Source organism: Myxocyprinus asiaticus, chromosome 34 (assembly GCF_019703515.2).
Source record: "Myxocyprinus asiaticus isolate MX2 ecotype Aquarium Trade chromosome 34, UBuf_Myxa_2, whole genome shotgun sequence".
NCBI classification, from domain to species: domain Eukaryota; kingdom Metazoa; phylum Chordata; class Actinopteri; order Cypriniformes; family Catostomidae; genus Myxocyprinus; species Myxocyprinus asiaticus.
This window is the reverse complement of record NC_059377.1, coordinates 30662554-30681825: the sequence shown is the minus strand read 5'-3', so window position 1 is coordinate 30681825 and position 19272 is coordinate 30662554. Positions and strand designations below refer to the sequence as shown.

Genomic DNA, 19272 nt, shown 5'->3' with positions numbered 1-19272 from the left:
TTTTGCTCTCTCTCTCTCTTTCTCTTTCCTTCTCTCTCGCTCTCCTCATTGCAAAGGTTAATGGACAGCAGCTAACAGTGGTTACCTTTGATTGCTGCCTTGCTCTGATTGGTTGCTGGATGGAGAGCTTGAGGATAAAGCTGTAGAGTTAACTCACTTCTGGGAGGCCTTTTGTCTCCAGGCTGCCGAGATGGTTTTCTCCTGCCCCAGACAACTAGCAATTGTACTATTACTATTACTATTACTATTACTATTGTTGTTGTATTATACTGTTTCCTCAACTTATTTTAGTTGTTACCTGTTGTTACTTGTAGGAGGATGCCATTTTTGTTATTGACCATGTTTTCTCCTGTTTTTGGTTTAGAGAAGGAGTAAGGAAATAGTTTTGTTGTTAATTTTAATTTTGTTTGTAAAGCTTAGAAAGTACTCCTTAAAATTAGACAGAAGATATTTGTTTGTTGTTTTGTCCTGGTCCCCTCCTGAAGATGTTTGAAGCTTCCCTTTTTTTGTGTGTGTGAACTTGTAAGTAAATATGATTTTTGATTGATTTGGGTAATCTTTGTGACAGCGGTGGGACAGGAGAGGATACCTCTTTAGCTGCCTGTTAAGTTATTTTTATACATTTTTCCGTTCTTATTATTTCCTTGTTACCCCCTTCCCAAACCTAGACGGGGAAGGACGTAAAAATTGGGGGCTCGTCTGGTCATTTAGTGTAACAACTGGGGGCTCGTTTAGTGTAACAATTGGGAGCTCGTTTGTCTGTTCGTTTAATAATTGGAGATTCGTCTGTCTATTTTGTTAGACTTGATAATCGACAGCATGTGTATCAATTAGTAAAATAATGCAGACTCGATCATCTATTTTCTCGTCTTTTCAGAGCTCAACTGTGTCGTTAAATAGGTAAATTTGTTTAGCTGCTTTAAACTTTGGTAGGTGAGGAGATCCAATATTTGTTTGTAAAAAAATATGGATTTCGATTTAATAATGTTTACGCCGTCTCCTACGTTGGAGGTATTCAATCCGTGTAGAAAAAAGATCTGCTTTTGATAGCTGACTTTTTTAATATGACTGTTTCCAGAGGGGCACAGAAACGTGTGATAAAACGAGAGTTATATAAAAATGTTGTAAAGGAAGGTTTCTTGCCAGATCAAACATCATAGCACGGGGAAGAAACTGAAACTAGCTTGGATGCCGTGTCTGTGAAGTCAAATTTGGTAAGTGGCCGTAAAAAGCCATCTTCTGTAGATCCGCAAATCACACTTCAATTGAAAAGCTTGAACTAGCCTTAAAGAAGCAGGAGCATGAAACCCAGCTGCTTCATGTGAGCGCTGTTGAAGTTGAAGCAAATCGCGACATTACATTGCGTAGGCTTAAGCTTGAAGCGTTAAGCCTACGTAATCGTCTGGTTGCTGCACCGCGTTCTACGGCGTCTTCCTCTAGTGTTTCCGATGCATCAAAATCTGACTTTCATGTCGGGAGATACATTAAATTGGTTTCGCCTTTTCGAGAAGCGGAGGTAAACTCTTATTTTATTGCTTTCGAACACGTCGCTGTGAAGCTAAACTGGCCAAAAGATATGTGGGCTCTGTTGCTGCAGTGTAATCTTGCTGGCAAAGCCCAAGAAGTGTGTACAGCTTTGCCAATCGAGGAGTCAGTGGACTATTACACTGTGAAAACGGAGAAGGGCAGGGGAAACCGGCGGGTAGTGCAATCCCCGGAGTCGAGGAGCCGGTTGGTATGGGAGGGGACGGAAAGGGGAGGAACAGGATGGAAAGCAGGGGGAGGAGAGGAGACATGAGAGAGAGAGAGAGTGAGAGAGAAGGGTCTCAGGGCTCGCCGGCTCCCGAATAAGCCACCATAAAGTCATCTGCCATGAAACACTCAGTTTATATAGGTAGGAAACGCACTGCATGCCGGTGCTCCCCGTTAACAATCAACTCACCTGAGAGTGATTAAGAGAGATGGAGATAAAGGCAAAACACAAGCTCAACATACACGCAAACAATATGGCCGAGAAGGCCATCACAATGGGGGACATTTTTTGCTTTTCTATTTCCCGGAAAAGAGCGTAAGCTGCAGAAAAAACTGCTGACACTAAACGACACTGATAACAGCCACAATGAACGTTTATCATAAAATTCAAAATAACACATTCCAGCGCCGGATCGCCAATCAAAACATACACAGATCAGATGAAATAGAAACTTCTACTCAAGAACTGGAGATGTTTCATTTGGATTATACACATACCTGACGAAAGCTATTTCAGAAAGTACTGAGGACATGTCTCAACTGACGGCAATATATCGAATAATCATTCAGTGAAGACTTGGAAAAAAAACCTGAGAAATGAATCTCTTACCTCTTTTTCTTCATGTATTTGTCCATACTGTCATATTGTTGTTGTGGTTGAAGAGATAAGCTCAAAAAAACCTAAGCCCGTGCATGCCCAAACACTGCGAAATGCGCTGCAGCAGCAAGTACGCGATTGGCTGCCGCTGTAAACCATCACACCATTGGCCGCTTCTTTAACCTATCACGCAATTGACCACTGATATACTTTCACTTGATTGGCTGCCACTGTAATCTATCACACTATCAGTCTGTGTAGTAATTTGTGCGTATGGTGAGAGTTGAGGCAGTTCAACATGAATAAACCCCACACAATGTCAACATCTTACATTTATATTTTATACATTTGTATACTTATACTGGAGTGGCAGATGGGGTGGCAATGCCTTTTCTTAGGGTGGCATTTGCCATAATTTGCCACCCCGGTAGATCCGCCCCTGCACATACTTATACTTTAGGATTCTGTTTTCTGCTTTTTCAAGTTGAGAGAGAGAGAGGTTGGGCACCAGGAGGGCAGCCAACTGGAGATCCACCCTGATCTATAATGTAGAATGAACAGAATCATGCACAAATGCACTTCCACATAAGACAAGAAGATTTAATGACATCCAACTCAACTATTTCCTTCTAAGTGATTTTTTCTTTTCTTTCTCATCATCTTTTTGGCCCTTGTTATCAGAATATTTCTCTCTAACTGCAGAAGTAGGACATGTCCCTAGAGTATTTCACAAGGACTGATACATAATACATAATTTAGGAAACATATTGCCATTTAATGCAAATAAATAAATAAATAAATAATACTGGTGCCATCAAAGCAAAGCATATTTAAAGAAATATTATGTTTTAAACACACACACACACACACACACACACACAAACAGACAGACAGAAATAAATATATGCACAAGCTTACCTCCTTGATTCATTCTCATAGATCCTCTGGACTGTCATCACTAGAATATTATTTTTGTGAGAAAGTGGACTGACACACAAACAGTGCAAATAACCACATCCCTTTTGTGTGTGTTTCAAAGAAGATCTCTGTCAAACACCCACCTTTCACCCAGTTTATATTAATTCTTATTTATCGCCGATAGAGGACGTTGTTAATTATTAGTCATGTCAATTCACTATATAGCCTAATGTCTGCAATAAAAAAGTACTCTGTCCAATGAAAATTTCTGATTCTTCTTCATAATGTTGTTTATTCTTCGTAAAAATAAAATTAAATGCATGAAAAAAGGAAAGACGTTTCTTGTTAAATATTGAAAGCACTATATGAAGTTAGCCTAATAATAAAAAAGTTATAATAATACTGTATGTAATAACTGATTTTTGACGAAAACTATTGTTTCCATGTAATTTTTTTTAATTGATTTACATAGTATTCCAATAATACTGTGGATATATTTTTATCTCTAAGGCTAAGGTGACATTTCTCTTGCTTGCTCTTTGCTATTGTTGTCTATACTACAGCAATAAAGTAATTATCATTTCAAGTAACCAAAAATGTAAGGGCTCGTCCGGGATTTGAACCCGGGACCTCTCGCACCCTAAGCGAGAATCATACCCCTAGACCAACGAGCCACTTGCATATGACTCCATATATTTCAGTACAAGATTATTGTTAAGGTTGTATTTATGTGTAATTGCAAACATCTGCAACATCTGCTGTGTTCTTCTTACTGCCAACTAACGGTCACACACTGAACTGTGTTTAACCAAAGTCTTTTTAGCAAGTCAGTCTACTCGGCGGCCATCTTTGGAACGCTACCGGGCAGGCTGGGCAGCTATTTTTATAAACAAGCGGCATACAAGTGTAGCTCCTATCTACTTGAATGGGGAAAGACAGAAATCTCAAAAACGGTTGGTCAATATTACTACAAAATAACATATTTTAAATCAGCAGTCCAATCTGACAACACTGATATCATAAATTGTGCTTCTTTACCTTAGATTACGCCTGCCTTGTATAGATAAGGCTCATGCGCGTACTTGAGTTGATTGACAGGCGATGTCTATATCTAAAAGGTGATAGGTTCTTTTACTTGTAAGGCGGGACTTCCTTTCTAAATCCGTTGACCGTATTTTAACACAAGTGGTCAGTCTCTGCTGGTTTAACCCATTCAGTTAAAACCAAGTAGCTCTAAAATAACGGCGGGGTGTAAAGCTTCTGTGCCATTCTTGCGATAACCAACAACAACAAAAAAGTTTATGATGTTTTTTTATAATGTGCCTACCAGTAGTTACATAAAATATTTAATTTTGTGAAAGCTCTGGAAATTTCCCCTTTGTTGTTTTCCCCCCATTTGTTTTCTTGCCTAAAATTACCATCTGTGGTATTGTCACAGCACATGCTTGGTCTTGTATGATTTGAACTGAAACTGTAAAATAAACACTACATGTATTGATCTGTCGAATCCAGATAAATTCCAACAGATACTTTACTGTTTTTGACGACTGAAATCGCTCCGCGCGTGCGCAGTGTGGAAACGGAAGCCTCATCATTCGCGAGCGGAAGTGCTTTAGTCCTTTTTCTACCACGGTCTGCCATCATGGTGAGTGAACTCACTTACGCGGAGGCTGAAATTGAGTAAATAAAGTATTTTCTGTAGCGTTTCCCATAAAGAACATATTAAATACATATCTCAACGTCTTAATGCCCCATAGATAGTGTTTCTCTGTTATAAATAATCCATTTGGCGCTATTGGTTTGGAAATAAGCTTTAAGCATGTCTCGAAACAACGTGGTAGAGTGAGTTAGGCCGGAATTACTGACACTTTACGATCAAGTAGACTAGATTCGTGTTTTATATTTCATTACTGCCTAAACATGCTAAATTAACGGCGCCTATATTATTAATGCGTCTTAGCGTGTGGTTAATGTGCTACGTTGAGGCTCATTCATGTGTGTATACCAGGGACAGTTGTACAATGGAAATGAGGGCTAACGAGTTTGAAATATGGCAACCAACCAAAATAGATAAAGTGTGTTAAATGTGCGTCTCCAGTTATTTCTTTTCCGAGAAAGGGAATGCCAGTTCGTGTCTTACGGTCCAAATGTTTTTGAAAGGCTTTCAAACTGACAATGCATAAGTCTCATTTGTATTTTCCTTTCAATGTTTGTTTCTCAGGTGTTTAAGCGCTTTGTCGAAATCGGCCGCGTTGCCTTCGTTGCATTCGGCCCACATGAGGGCAAGCTGGTGGCAATTGTAGATGTTATTGACCAAAACAGGGTGAGTTTGTGATTGAAACTGTATAATGTGCTGGTACAGTATTTCATTTAATAAGAAGGTCTAACGTGCATGTAACCTGGTTCTTTGTGCTAAATCACATATGGCAGGTTGGCAGTTTTTGTAGAAGTGTAACTGGACTGTTTTTGTCATTATTTAGGCACTGGTAGATGGCCCATGCACTGGAGTGAAGAGACAGGCTATGCCATTCAAGTGTTTGCAGCTCACCGACTATGTTATCAAAGTACCTCACAGGTAAGCTCATGTGCTAGTTTTTTTTTTTTTTTTCATTTAATATTTTTATTCACTGAGCTGAATCATATCCATGTTTCTTTTTTTCGATTGTTGTTCTTTTTTCCTTTCAAGTTTCCTGGCAAAGTTGATTTAATTGTATATATTTGCTGATTACATTCTTTGTCAATTTCGTACATCACATTTTCGGTTGACTTAAGCGCCCGTCAGAAGTACGTGAGACGCGCCTGGGAAAAGGCAGAGGTCAACCAGAAGTGGGCAGAAAGCAGCTGGGCCAAGAAAATTGAGGCCAGAAAGAAGGTATTTGATGTCACTCCAATCAGTTACTTAGTTCAAGACCCTATTGAGTCCTACAATGTAACACAACAGTTGTTTGTTGGCTGATGGTGATTTAAATGTTTTTATTTATGCTTTTGCTAAAGTAAAATGGACTATTATGTGATGTCTTAACCTACAGAGAATTTAACATGCAAGAATATTTATCTGCTGCTTAATGTTTTCCTACCATGCTAAATATCATATTGTCTTAACAGAGGTCCACAATGTCTGACTTTGATCGCTACAAGGTGATGAAGGCCAAGAAAATGGTATGTTTTTGTTGGATAGTAGAAAAAACTTGTATAATGCTTCAGAAGAGGTGGTGCGAACACAAACTAACCTATATGATTGTTTTTACTCTCTGCAGAGGAACAAGATCATCAAGCACGAGATGAAGAAGCTCCAGAAAGCTGCTACAGCACAAAAGAAAGCATAAAATATCTTCAATAAATGTGTTTGAATTGTAGCTTTGTCAGTTGTTAATGTGCATTATATTGCCCAACAACAGGCTGGTAGATGTTTTTGAAGGTGATTTTGCACACAAAGTTTTTATGTGAGAGTACAGCAGATCACAGGTTCATGTTAACTACACATTTACATGATTGTAGGTTTAAGACTTGATGACAGTGATTGTGTAGTGTGTATATATAATTAAAAAAAAGAAGTAATTCATTTTAGAAAAGCGACATGTATTTAAAGCATCCACTAACTGGGTCTTGCATGCCTGCCTGCCTAAAGTTGGTATCATTGTGTTTACATTCACAAAGTTTTATTCTTTTTGATCCCAAACAAGTTTCATAAGCTCAAAGCAATTGAACATTAAGTACAGTATTGTTTTAATTACTGACATCTCACAGTTGAGGTGCAAGGAGCCAAGCATCCTAATGAGGGCAGAAATGCGCCCCTTTTGCATGGCTGCAATGACCTCTGAACGAATCTTCATATTTAACATTTAAAATTCCAAAGTTCGACTATTAGAAAGCAACCTTGAGAACTGGACACATTTTAGTGAAACCTCACATTTCTAACCTTCTCAAAAGAGATGGAATCTTACGTGTTTTTTTTGTTTGTTTTTTTTGGGTTAAAATGTTATCACATTGATGGACAAGTAGAATGCTTTTCAATTAATTTTTTATATCTGGACTCCTATTTTCAGAGAAGATTGTTAATATTTTTAAAAACTAAAATTCTTGTGACAATTAAAATGACAAACTTTAATCAATATTCACAATTAAAATCATGAGATGAAACAAAAACTTCAATTATGTAACAGACATTAAAAAAACTAAATTATTATATTGATGCAGTGGTTTAGAGAGACATTACTGGAATTCAATGAAGCTGGGCAGAAACTATTTTACACAGTCTGAGCTATTCAATGACAGCCCACAAATGACTCGTTATATTTTTCCATCTTTTGAATTGAACTCCGACGGGACGTCGGTTTCTGCTTGAAGATAGGGGAACGTAGGAAACGGGTGTCCGTGAATTTGTCACCACGTCTAAGTTTTCTAAATAATAAAAAAATAATGAAAACAAAGCACATTAATAAACTGCAAAGTGCAAAATTAGCTTTAAGAGATACAATAAATAATATATGATAAAAAAAATAAAAAAGATTTAAAGCATTTATAGCACATTAAAAAAGAAATTAAAGATAATTGTGGTCAAAATATTTCTTCAAATATTATTGTTATTGGAAGTACTTACGAACTGATTGATGGCTCCTTGTAGTTGACAGTGCTCGTGCATCGCCGCTTGCGAGTGGAGGCTTGAGGGGTAACTTGAGTATACAAAGGCTTCTGATAGGCTGCAGGGGAGAGATTTGTCACATCACTCAAACCCAAGCCTAAGCCCAGAAAGGAGTGAACAACCAGCCCACCTGCAGAAACACAAGCAGTGCGTGTGTGTGACAAATACATGACCATTTTACGTTTACCACTTCCAGAAATGGTGACAATGGTGAGTTTGTTGTGAAAGACACAGCAGCAGATTGGTGAGACAGCTCAAACTTGTTAGAAGACACAGAAAATTAGTGAGATTATGTGCAGAGAAACAGATTCGAAAGCTAAAGAAATATGAAGAGTAGGGAATAAAAGTAAAGGATTTTACCTTTTCTCCTGCCCCTATCCATCACCAAAGGCATTTCATTCTCTTGATCAGATAAGTTGCTAGGACACTTTGAAAATTCAAATATGGGGCAGTCAATCATCATAAGTTCTGCCTCTCCACCAGGGGTAACAGGGGTGGGAGACTCTACTGCCAATGTAGAGGGTGGAGCTGTGGGAAAATATTTCCACTGTTAAAAAAATGCTTAACTTAAAAATGACCTTATCTGAAAGTTGTTCATTCACAATGTTAACTTGTAGGCCAACATGAAAGGCTGATTCACCACAGGTTTCCTCACAAATTTCAAATGTTTATTTTAGGATTGCGGTTTTCTATGTGCGTGTAAAAGGACTACAATGGTTTTCCTATTAATTCTTTGAATATGAATTTTCATGCTTTGCATGTAATCTTTGTAGTCCTTATGTACCAATTTGCTAGCAATTTACATTTTTAAAGCACACAACAATTTCAAAATAAAATCCGAGTTGACTATGTGCAATTTATGTTGTAGAACAAAATGGGAAGGTCTCTTAAAATAATATTAAACAGACAGTTTACCCAAAAATGAAAATTCTTTCATAATTTACTCACCCACATGCCATTCAAGATGTTTAAGAATTTCTTCTGCTGAACACAAACAAAGATTTTCAGAAGAATATCTCAGCTCTGTAGGTCCATACAAAGTGAATGGTGACTTTGAAGCTCCAAAATAGAGATAAAGTCAGCACAAAAGTAATCCATAAAACTCTAGTGGTTTAATCACTCTCTTCTGAAGTGATCCAGTATAACTTCTTTTTCACTTCCTAGTGCTTGACGCACTAGATGGCGCTATAGGAAGTGCAATCAAGCATGGAATCATTATTGTGAAAAAGGAGTTATATTTTGGTCTGTTCTCACCCAAAACCAACTGGATCACTACAGAAGTCATTGCTTAAACCACTGGAGTCTGATGGATTTTGTTTAGGCTGACTTTATCCATTTTTTGGAGCTTGATAACCATTCAATTGCATTGTATGGACCTACAGAACTGAGATATTCTTCTAAAAATATTCGTTTGTGTTCTGCAGAAGAAAGAAACTCACACATCTGGGATGGCATGAGGCTGAGTAAATGATGAGAGAGTTTTCATTTTCATCTTCACTCATAAATTGAAAACCATTAAAAACCCATCCGACATTCCCAAGGGAAACCATGACTCAAAAATTATTATTTTCTTCTGGGTTTTAAGACTACAAACTAAACAGCTAATAGTTTAATGGTGTTTCCACACTCAAGGTTACCTTGGCAGATCTCTTGGGTCGGCTCTGACTGGCTGAAATACTCAGAAGCAGCACAGACTGGTGACTCTGGAAGCAGAGGGCCTGAATCAAGAGCATCTGGAAGATGTAGGCCAGTATCTTCAATTTCAGTCCTATTTTCTTCTGTAAAACATTGAAATAGTTAAAAACATCATAAATGTCACACAGAAGTCACCAATGTAAATTAAAAGCTTTCCATGCTTACCTGTGTTCTCTATTTCAACATGGTGCTGCTTTAGGGAAGTATTTGCTCTCCCTCTGTTCTTTCTGGCCTCTTGAATAGACCGCCTTTTGGAGCGAGCACGTCTTGGTGGTGGACTACGACCTCTTCTGGATTTTCTCTTAGGTACATAAAGGCTGTCATCTGCATCCTGCTCATCTTCTGAGGAACCGTTGCTGGTCTCCACGGTGTCAGGATTGGGTGGAACCTCCTCTTTAATCAGAGCATCAGGTGATGGTTTCTCCACAGCTTTATTTCCTGCTCTGAAAGGTGTTAGGTGGACTGCCTCTTCACAGTCAAAATCAAAGGTGTCATTGCCACCCAGCGAGGAGTTAAGCCGATCGGCAACTCGTGCTCGACTCTGTGAGCGGTCTCGGCTTTTGGAACGAGCTCGTGGTTTGGGGTTTTCCCATGGCTTCTTTAATGGGGCTCGGTCTGGTTTGCGCCCCCTCTCTGGTTTGGGCCCAGGGGCAGTTTGAGTCGCTTTTTTCTTGGGTTGTCTGGTGGACCGCTGAGGGGGCTCAGGCGTTGAGTGCTGGACGGCTGGAAGCTCAGAAATCATTAACTCTGTGTTAAGACTGTCAGGCACACATGTTTTCTGTCCAACAACTTCCTCTTCATTAAAAATGTCCTCCAACCCAGTGCTAAGCCCCTCTCCTTGTCTGTTGTCGACAGTCTCTTCTCTTTTCTCCTCACAAAGAGAGGGTTTCATTACATCCGTAACACATCTCCCTACAGATTCAAAACGTGAGCTCTGTCTCCGCACGTTCTCAGAGCGCCTCTTTCGCCTTGTTCCTACTGTAGGAGGCAATGAAACCTGTCTGTCACCACGACAACCAGAAACAGACACTGCAAACAGAAGAGAGTAAAACCAGACATATAGGCTGTTTGCAGTTTTCATCCTCACAGCCCAAAATGTAGCATTTTAAGACTGGTTTCATATGCATTTAAGGTGATAGCTATGCGAGGATGCTCACCAGTGCTTGCAGAAAAGGTTGGCTCGAGAGGCTCTGCTGGGTGAGTCTCAACAACATTTACTGGCCTGCATTTCAATGAGAGTGACACCATGATCATCAATAAAGTGGTAAAAATAAGGCTCTCTAATCTCATATTTTAGTTTGAAACATCTACCTGAAAATGTGTGAGGTTGAGATCCTCTGCTAGTTATTCAATTAGCCCTGGTAGTCAAAAATATTTCTAACTAGCTTTAATTGAAATTTGTGAATTTAACCTAGGGCTGCACAATTAATAGAATAAATAATCAAGATTATAATTAGTTGCCACAATTAATGAAATCGTGAAAAGTGTCAATTATAGCGGCCCATGTAGTTCCACTCATGTTGCATCCAAATTTTCTAAGTAGTTTCTTATCTAATTAAAGGAATATTCTGGGTTTAATACAAGTTAAGCTCAATCGACAGCATTTGTGGCATAATGTTGATTACCACAAACATGTATTTTTTCACTCTTTTCTTTAAAAAAAAAGCAAAAATCTGGGTTCCAGTGAAGCACTTACATTGAAAGTGAATGGGGTCAATCCATAAACATTAAAATACTCATTGTTTCAAAAGTATAGCCACAAGATATAAACATGATTTTAGTGAGAGAAAAAAAATCACTTAGAAACGTTTTCTGTGGAAAGTTATATACGATTTTTTTTAATGAGGGATGAGTCTAAATTTTTTTGTGGTAATCAACATTATGCCACTAAAAATGTCAATTGAGCTTAACTTGTATTGAACCCAGAATATAGCTGTTTTTGCAGCAGTTGAGCATTGTAACCAATCACAAACAAGTCTGTTGCTCGCATTAGTGTCATTTATTCAAAACTTGAATAACAGCTTTGTTTTTGTTTTTTTTGCTTCTAAGAGGACCAATGTGGAGCCAAAACAGCAACAAAGTAATTTAAGAACACAGTTTTAAACGTATTTTCGATGTGTAGCTGACATACACCGATCAGCCACAACATTAAAACCACCTGCCTAATATTGTGTAGGTCCCCCCTCGTGCCGCCAAAACAGCACCAAGCCGAATCTCAGAATGGCATTCTGAGATGCTATTCTTCTCACCACAGTTGTACAGAGCGGTTATCTGAGTTACCGTAGACTTTGTCAGTTTGAACCAGTATGGCCATTCTCTGTTTACCTCTCTCATCAACAAGGCATTTCTGTTCACAGAACTGCCGCTCACTGGACGTTTTTTGTTTTTGGCACCATTCTGAGTAGATTTTAGAGACTGTTGTGTGTGAAAATCCCAGGAGATCAGCAGTTACAGAAATACTCAAACAGCCCATCTGGCACCAACAATTATGCCACAGTCCAAATCTTTTCCCCATTCTGTATGATGTGAACATTTACTGAAGTTCCTGACCCATATCTGCATTATTGTATGCACTACACTTCTGCTACACAATTGGCTGATTAGATAATCACATGAATGTGGGTTGACGCTGTTTTGGCATCACGAGGAAAACCTACACAATATTAGGCAGGTGGTTTTTGTAAATATGGCATGCAGATGATTCACCCAAAATACATATTTTAATGTAAATTAATCTCAATTACAATATCAAAGGAAATAATTTACAATTATTATTTTTGCCCTAATTTAGCCTTATGTTTTATGTGTACCCCTCTTCTTTTTTTCTCTCTCTCTATAATTTTCTTTATTAGATGCATGATATGTTGGCGTGATCTTTTGTTTTGATATTTGTTTAATTATGAACAATGCATACAGAATAGGTGGTGGAGGGGTGGGACAGAAGAGAAAATGTCAAAAATGCATGTGTAATTCACAATGCAAATAAAAATATTGGCCAAACAACTCATTAACGTGCTTTTTAAAAAAAAAAAAACTCAGAGCTACAGATGGTTTCTTGCTTACTTTATATTGATGAGGTGAGGGGGACTTGGTGGACTTCTCTCCACAGAAGGAGAAATCTATAAGGAAGCAAAAAGAAATTAAATCGGCAGAGCCACTAATACTTCTAAAGGACAGTTTACAACAAAAATTCTCTCAACAAAAAAAGTTAACATTTCATGTCCATGGAAACTTAATATTCCAGCTTCATACCAAGTACTCCAAATAAAACTCGGTATGAGTGTGACTTCATGCAATCTCTCACCTGAGCATTTTCAACAGCTCCCCGATCTCTCAGTGTCCTCTTCAGCATCAACAGGTGAAAGATCAGCGCCTGTCTCTCTTTCTTTAACTGCAGAATGACCCCCTGTGCCTGCCCTACCTTCTCCCTCTCTGTCTGCACGGCTAGTGCAAGAGCTTTGTTGTTCACCTGGACACTCTTCAACACAAACGGCTGCACTGTAGCTGTAAAGAGCACGTTTAGAATTGAAAAACCTAGTCTCCATAAATCTAGTCATGGTACTCACTTTGCCATTCAAACACACCAGCCATTTAGAAACGTACAAAATACATTTTGAAGTGGCTCTAAACATGTGTAAACTTTATGATCACACAAATCCCAGTTTAATGAATTGTACAAAATAACAACAGAGCAATGCATTAAAATGAGCTAGATTAGTTTGCGTGCATATTTTGTCAAAAGGCTGGAATGTGTGCAACACAAAGTCAAACCGTGCATGAAATCGCACCCGTGTTTTTGTTCTTCAGCTTTGACAGGCCGCGGCTCACAGCTAAAGCGCTGGCGAGACGCTTGTTTCTTTTCTCCTTCATTTTGTCCTTGATGTCGTCCAGACTCTGCTGGAAAGACTTCTTCTGCACCACCCGCTCCCGAACCATGTCTGAGCTGTACAGGAAGAGTTAAACATCCAGTTTAAAAGACAAAGCACAACACGTCCAATGTAAAGACTATCAGCTAATGAAGCGTTAACGCTGATCCCCATTTTATCTCTGAGCGGAACAAAAAAGATGGCGTATTTCTTACCTAAATATTTACCACTATCATAAGATGAATAAACCGCTAATTTAGGACAGATAATGCGTAAAATAATGTATTTTATATTTATGACTTCACTGGCGTATTTCTCGTCGAGGACGTTGGTGTTCGAAATCATGCGCCGCGAGCTATGATTGGTGCAAGAAAAGTGGCATTGCGTCACTTCTGCGAATTAGTGCGTGATTTTATTTTTTTATTTTTTTTTTACTCATTCCAGGGTAATATAACACAAAGCACAATGATATAAATTTACATTCAATATTTTAAAAATGTATAATATAAAAAAACTTGCGAGATTTACACTGATAAATAAGGCGGAATTGCGTCATCACAGTCTGTGAAAAAGTTCTATTCTGGTTGGTCCCGCCTCCTGCGTTCGGACTGGCTACTAAGAGCTACTTACAAGGGGTCTGCGATTGGCCAGTTGAGAAGTCGTTCATATAGCCTTTTATTATTATTATGATATTTAACAGGGGAATAGAGTAATAAAGCAAGTACAATCAAGCAGTCATGTTTACAAGGCCTTATTCATCTTACATATTCCAACATAAATACATCAACCATTTCTTTACAAACCATTTTGTTTTTAAGTAGAGATGTCTTATTAGCTTTTTTATTATTCTTTAGAGAAACTAATGAGTCCTAAAAGAATTCAATGTAAAAAAAAGAAAAAAAAAAAAGTCTGTTTGGCATATTTGACACATTTTGCTTTATGATGATATTTCCCAAACAAGGCTAGAATTTTAATTGTTTTGTCAATCGCCAACAGGGTTGAGGAGTAACGGAATACATGTAACGGGATTACGTATTTAAAATACAAAATATAAGTAACTGTATTCCACTACAGTTACAATTTAAATCATTGGTAATTAGAATACAGTTACATTCAAAAAGTATTTTGATTACTGAAGAGATTACTTTGAATTTTATTGTCATTTGTTTCATTTAATATTTAGTCCTTTCAGATGGAAAACATTTATACATATAAATGATGTGATCCAAAGTGCATCTGAACAGCGGTGAAACACTTTCTTATGATGTGTTACATTCATACGAGCAGACAGAGAAGTAAGTTTGAAGTAAGTCTGGAGCAGAAGAAATAGAAATAAACCTTGTGTAAATTGTCAGCTTTACGATAAGATAAAATGCTATTTCTAGCCATTTTACATGCACATGTTACCAGACACAATCATATTTTTTTTATCAAGGAAATTCATGTTAGATCATAATTTCTTTTTTCTAGTAAGACCTTTGATATTAGGACAAAAATCATATTCTTGATAATAATTTATAATTTAATAATATATATAATAAATAATTTATTAGTATATATATATACTAATACTGTGTGTGTGTGTGTGTGTGTGTGTGTGTGTGTGTGTGTGTATATATATATATATATATATATATATATATATCTCAAGATGCCCCATGGCTTTGGCCAGCAAACGTTTTTTCTAACTATTTCCATACATGTAGTGACAAAGTGATGTCACATAAAACTAATTAATTTCTTTCCAGTATTTATCAGACATTTACTATTAATAAAAAGAAAGAAAAAAAAAACACGTTTTTCTACAGTCGCAACGGCAATGTGTCAGAAGTTATATAATCACCCTAATGACTTATCTTGAAGGTGACTACTTTTTCTGTCTGGCGCTATCAATTATAAAATTACCAACTAAAACAGGGGTGTCCAAAGTCCTGCCCGCAGGCCATCTGCGGCCCCCCGACTGCTTTGATGCGGCCCGCAAGAGATTTTAGAAACAGAACAGAATTAGGCCCGCTATGGAGAATTATATAAAATTCAAATTCTGGACACTGGATATCGCTATCATATACAGCCACTATTCACAGCGCATCATCTCCTTAGTGGGTTCTGTGCTGCCTGTCGTCACCAGCTTCATCCGCTGGCAGTGTTCAGCAGCAGTTTGGAATACTCCTTATTTCCAATTATGAAGTACCACACAGAAAGAGTGATGTATTTATTAAATGACTGGCATCAGGTTAGATGCTTTACTTATGTACTGCGCGAGCGGCTGAACAGAGTTTATTGAGCGGACACAGAGATGCGCTAACCCACCAAACTCTTCCAGAACGTCTTCTGTAGCACTGGGAAGTATAATTAATTGGTTTGTTCTGATATTTCGATGAAACAAGAAAAATTATTCACGGGCTTCCCAGCGCCATTTGAGTGAGAATGCACTGTAGAAGAGAGCGCTTAAAACACTTGCACATCTGTGCCAATGCGTACGCTCACCTTGCACATGCACGTCTACAAAATAAAATGATGCGCCATAATTTTGATCAAATTAAAATCGTATTTGTAACGCAAGTAACAACAGAACAGAAGCTATAATTGGATAGCTATAAAGAGTAATTCCTTGAAAAATAAAGAGTAATTTGTTGCATCACTTCATAAAAGGAAAATGTAATCTGATTCTTATTATTGTGATGGGTCACACCCAACACTTATAGCAGCTCTATATGTGCTTTGCAATGCCACTGAATGAATGTCAAAAAAGATAAAAATGTGAATAAGTGAGTATAATATTTTGTATAAGATGCATCACCGGTCCATTATAAGTGTTGTTTGTGAGTGAAATACCTTATCCTTTATTTATTTTATTTATTTATATACATGTAGGGCCTACACAAGCATACTATAGAGCACAAATTATGATTAAAACTTGCATAATATTAAGCTTAAAATATAAAGATTATGCATAGTGTCAATCTAGTAGCTTCTAGCAATTTTTTAAATTATTACAGCGATGCGGCCCTGGCATCTTATTTATTTCTGCATTTGTCCCCTGACCGAAAAAGTTTGGACACCCCTGAACTAAGAGATTTACCTGTTTTGTCCGTCTTTCCCCTGCATCTTCTTTCAAATGTTTTCGTTCTTAATCGCCTAAAATAACCATCTAATCAGAAGGCGTCATCAAGCTGATGACGTATAGACAAATTTCCTCCAATCATTTGACGTCTAATATACCTTTTTCACAGACTGTGATGATGCGTTTCTGCCTTATTTAGCGGCGTAAATCTAGCAAACTTTTTTTATAGGCAGCGTGGGCGGTTGGCGAACATTGGGTTGTGATTGGTGCACAGATGGAAGGAAGTGGCGCAGAATCTGAAAGCGATCCGGATATAGAGGATGGGATGTGTAGCAGGGAATCAGAAGGTCTGAACATTAGTGGATAAACGTAAAAGAAAGAAAAATTGGGGCCAGGTTTCCGGTACTGATAGTGAGAGGGAGAATTATAAGGCTAGGAGGCGAAAGGTAGAATACAATGTAATGATTAAATTTGCAACAGAATCTGTGAATACAATGAACCCTTTAAAAGTAACCAAAGCTTTGAAAAATTAAGGTGCTAAAATGCTGCATGATGAAAATTTGTTGCTGTTTTTGTAAGGATACTAAAGTTAGGCCCAAGGTTTAAAATCGTTGCTAGGTCAGAAAGTAACAAGCTCGGTGATGGAAAATAGAAATTTGTAAGAGGAGTAATTAATGGGGTCCCTACGGACGTTACAGTGGACATGATCAAAAGAGAAATGTCATGAGCCGTAATAATTGATGTTAGATGATTAAAGTATCAGAAACAAAGAAAAGTCGGATAGCCTTTCTGTAATGGTGATATTTGGAGACGAAAAAATTCCAGACAGAGTCTTTCTAGGATTTTTGAGTTATGTAGTCCACCCTTATGTTCCACCTCCTCTGAGATGTTATAAATGTCAGAAGTTTGGTCATGTGGCAGCTGAATGCAAGGGAAAACAACGTTGCGCTAGGTGCGGTGGGGATCATGAATACGGGAAGTGTGGGCTAAATGTTGCAATTGTGGAGGTGAACATAGTGCAGGATATGGTGGATGTCAGGTTAGAAAGGATGCTGTAAAGGTCCAAAACATTAAGTTCCCTATCTGTCACTCACTCGACGTTGTGAAAAGGCAGATGTTTTAGGTGTGGCCTTTGTTAAGGTTCACAGTAATGACAATGTATCAAATGAGATGAGAAATTACAAAGATCAGAGAATGAGAGAAAATCCACAGGTCTTAAATCAAAGAGGCCCTTCTGGATGTACATTTGATGAGGACTTTTCATTATATGAATTAAAACAGGCTTTAACTAGAGTTAGAAATACCTCCCCTGGGAAGGATGAAGTGAGCAATGAAATGATAAAACATCTCTCAGATACATCATTATACTCTATATTAAGTCTTTTTAATAAAGTGTGGGAATTAGGAAAACTTCCACTCTCTTGGAAGCATAGAGTTGTTGTTCCCATTGCTAAACCAGGGAAAGATTATTCTGTGGCAACCAACTATTGGCTAATAGCTATGACCTCTAATTTATGTACCTCTAGTTAATGGAGAGAATGGTTATGTCTCAGTTGACTTATGTTCTTGAAGCAAGAGGTCTTCTTTGCCTTCATCGGAGTGGTTTCAGAAGAGGTCGAAACACAATGGTTGCGATAATCAATCTAGAGTCTGACTTGAAAGCACAAGTTAATAAAGAAGTTTTAGTGGGTGTATTTTTCAGTGTTGAAAAAGCATATGACATGATGTGGAAGGAAGGGCTTTTAATCAAACTGGACTAAATGGGAATAAAAGGGAAGTTATATAATTGGATAAACATTTTTTACATGATCGGACCATACAAGTAAGAATGGGATCTTCCTTTTTAAATGTCTATTCCATTGACAATGGAACTCCTCAAGGGAGTGTATGTAGTCCTGTCCTGTTTAACATTATGATAAACGATATATTAAATAAAGCTGGCCCAGGAATAGGAAAATCTATTTATGCAGATGACGGAGCTTTGTGGAAGAGAGGAAGAAATGTTCAATATGTTGAGAGAAGAATGCAGGAGGTTGAAGGTGAAGTAGAGAATTGAGCTCAAATCTGCAGATTCTGTCTCTCTATAACAAAAACTCAAGTAGTTTGTTTTTCAAAAAAAACAAAAAAAAAAACAAAAGCAATTATTCAAATAAACACGGACGATTCGAAAGATCCTGAAACTGGATGTACAGCAGCAGCAGTGTACATTCCATATTTTAAGTACAGAATTGCAAAAAGGACATCTGATCATTTATCAGTTTTGCAACAGAACTAATAGCTATTAATTTGGCTCTTTAGTGGGTTGAAGAAATCTGCCCTCAAAATATAGTAGTATGCTCTGATTCATATTCAGTGCTAACAAGTTTAATAAGTGGGAAGTCCTCATCTAGGCAAGATATTCTATTTGAAATTCATCCCAGGCTGTTTAGGATATGTCATTCACAAATACCATCCACCTCATTACCCACCACACTCACATGAGCTTGTACCCACAAGAAAGAAACTATCTTTGTGGTGAGGTGGATGGTATGGTTAAGCAGGCTCTGAAACATTCTAGAATAGAGGTTAATGTCCCATTGATTAAGTCAGAAGTTAAATTATGAATTAAAGAGGTGGTAAAAGGGATGTGGCAAAAGAAATGGAATAAGCAAGTTAAGGGATGACATCTGTACAGTATTCAAAGTCAAGTTGTATATGAGAGGATTATATATGGAAATTGAATGGATGACACAATATT

At 37.7% G+C, this 19272-nt stretch overlaps 2 protein-coding genes and 1 non-coding gene across 4 annotated transcripts; 1 reads left to right on the top strand and 2 right to left on the bottom strand.

The window, feature by feature from the left end:
- Positions 1 to 3870: 3870 nt before the first annotated feature.
- Positions 3871 to 3942, bottom strand: trnap-agg (transfer RNA proline (anticodon AGG)). The gene has a single exon. It is a non-coding gene; the product is annotated as a tRNA-Pro (tRNA).
- A 912-nt stretch (positions 3943 to 4854) lies between these two features.
- Positions 4855 to 6624, top strand: LOC127425387 (60S ribosomal protein L14-like). The gene is made up of 6 exons (XM_051671317.1): positions 4855 to 4913; positions 5490 to 5591; positions 5749 to 5843; positions 6041 to 6140; positions 6374 to 6427; positions 6526 to 6624. Exons 1-6 carry the CDS (start codon positions 4911 to 4913, stop codon positions 6592 to 6594), a joined length of 423 nt encoding a protein of 140 aa, XP_051527277.1. The 5' UTR covers positions 4855 to 4910; the 3' UTR covers positions 6595 to 6624.
- A 136-nt stretch (positions 6625 to 6760) lies between these two features.
- LOC127425386 (shugoshin 1-like) lies at positions 6761 to 13833 on the bottom strand. Of its 2 annotated transcripts, none has more exons than XM_051671314.1 (10): positions 13687 to 13833; positions 13394 to 13548; positions 12910 to 13109; positions 12669 to 12724; positions 10763 to 10827; positions 9771 to 10634; positions 9548 to 9688; positions 8271 to 8438; positions 7869 to 8040; positions 6761 to 7669 (listed from the first exon to the last, which is right to left on the bottom strand). In XM_051671314.1, exons 2-10 carry the CDS (start codon positions 13539 to 13541, stop codon positions 7534 to 7536), a joined length of 1950 nt encoding a protein of 649 aa, XP_051527274.1. In that variant the 5' UTR covers positions 13542 to 13548; positions 13687 to 13833; the 3' UTR covers positions 6761 to 7533. The 2 variants fall into 2 exon arrangements, with proteins under 2 accessions (XP_051527274.1, XP_051527276.1); XM_051671316.1 differs by having other exon boundaries at positions 9771 to 10583.
- Between the last annotated feature and the right edge of the window lie 5439 nt (positions 13834 to 19272).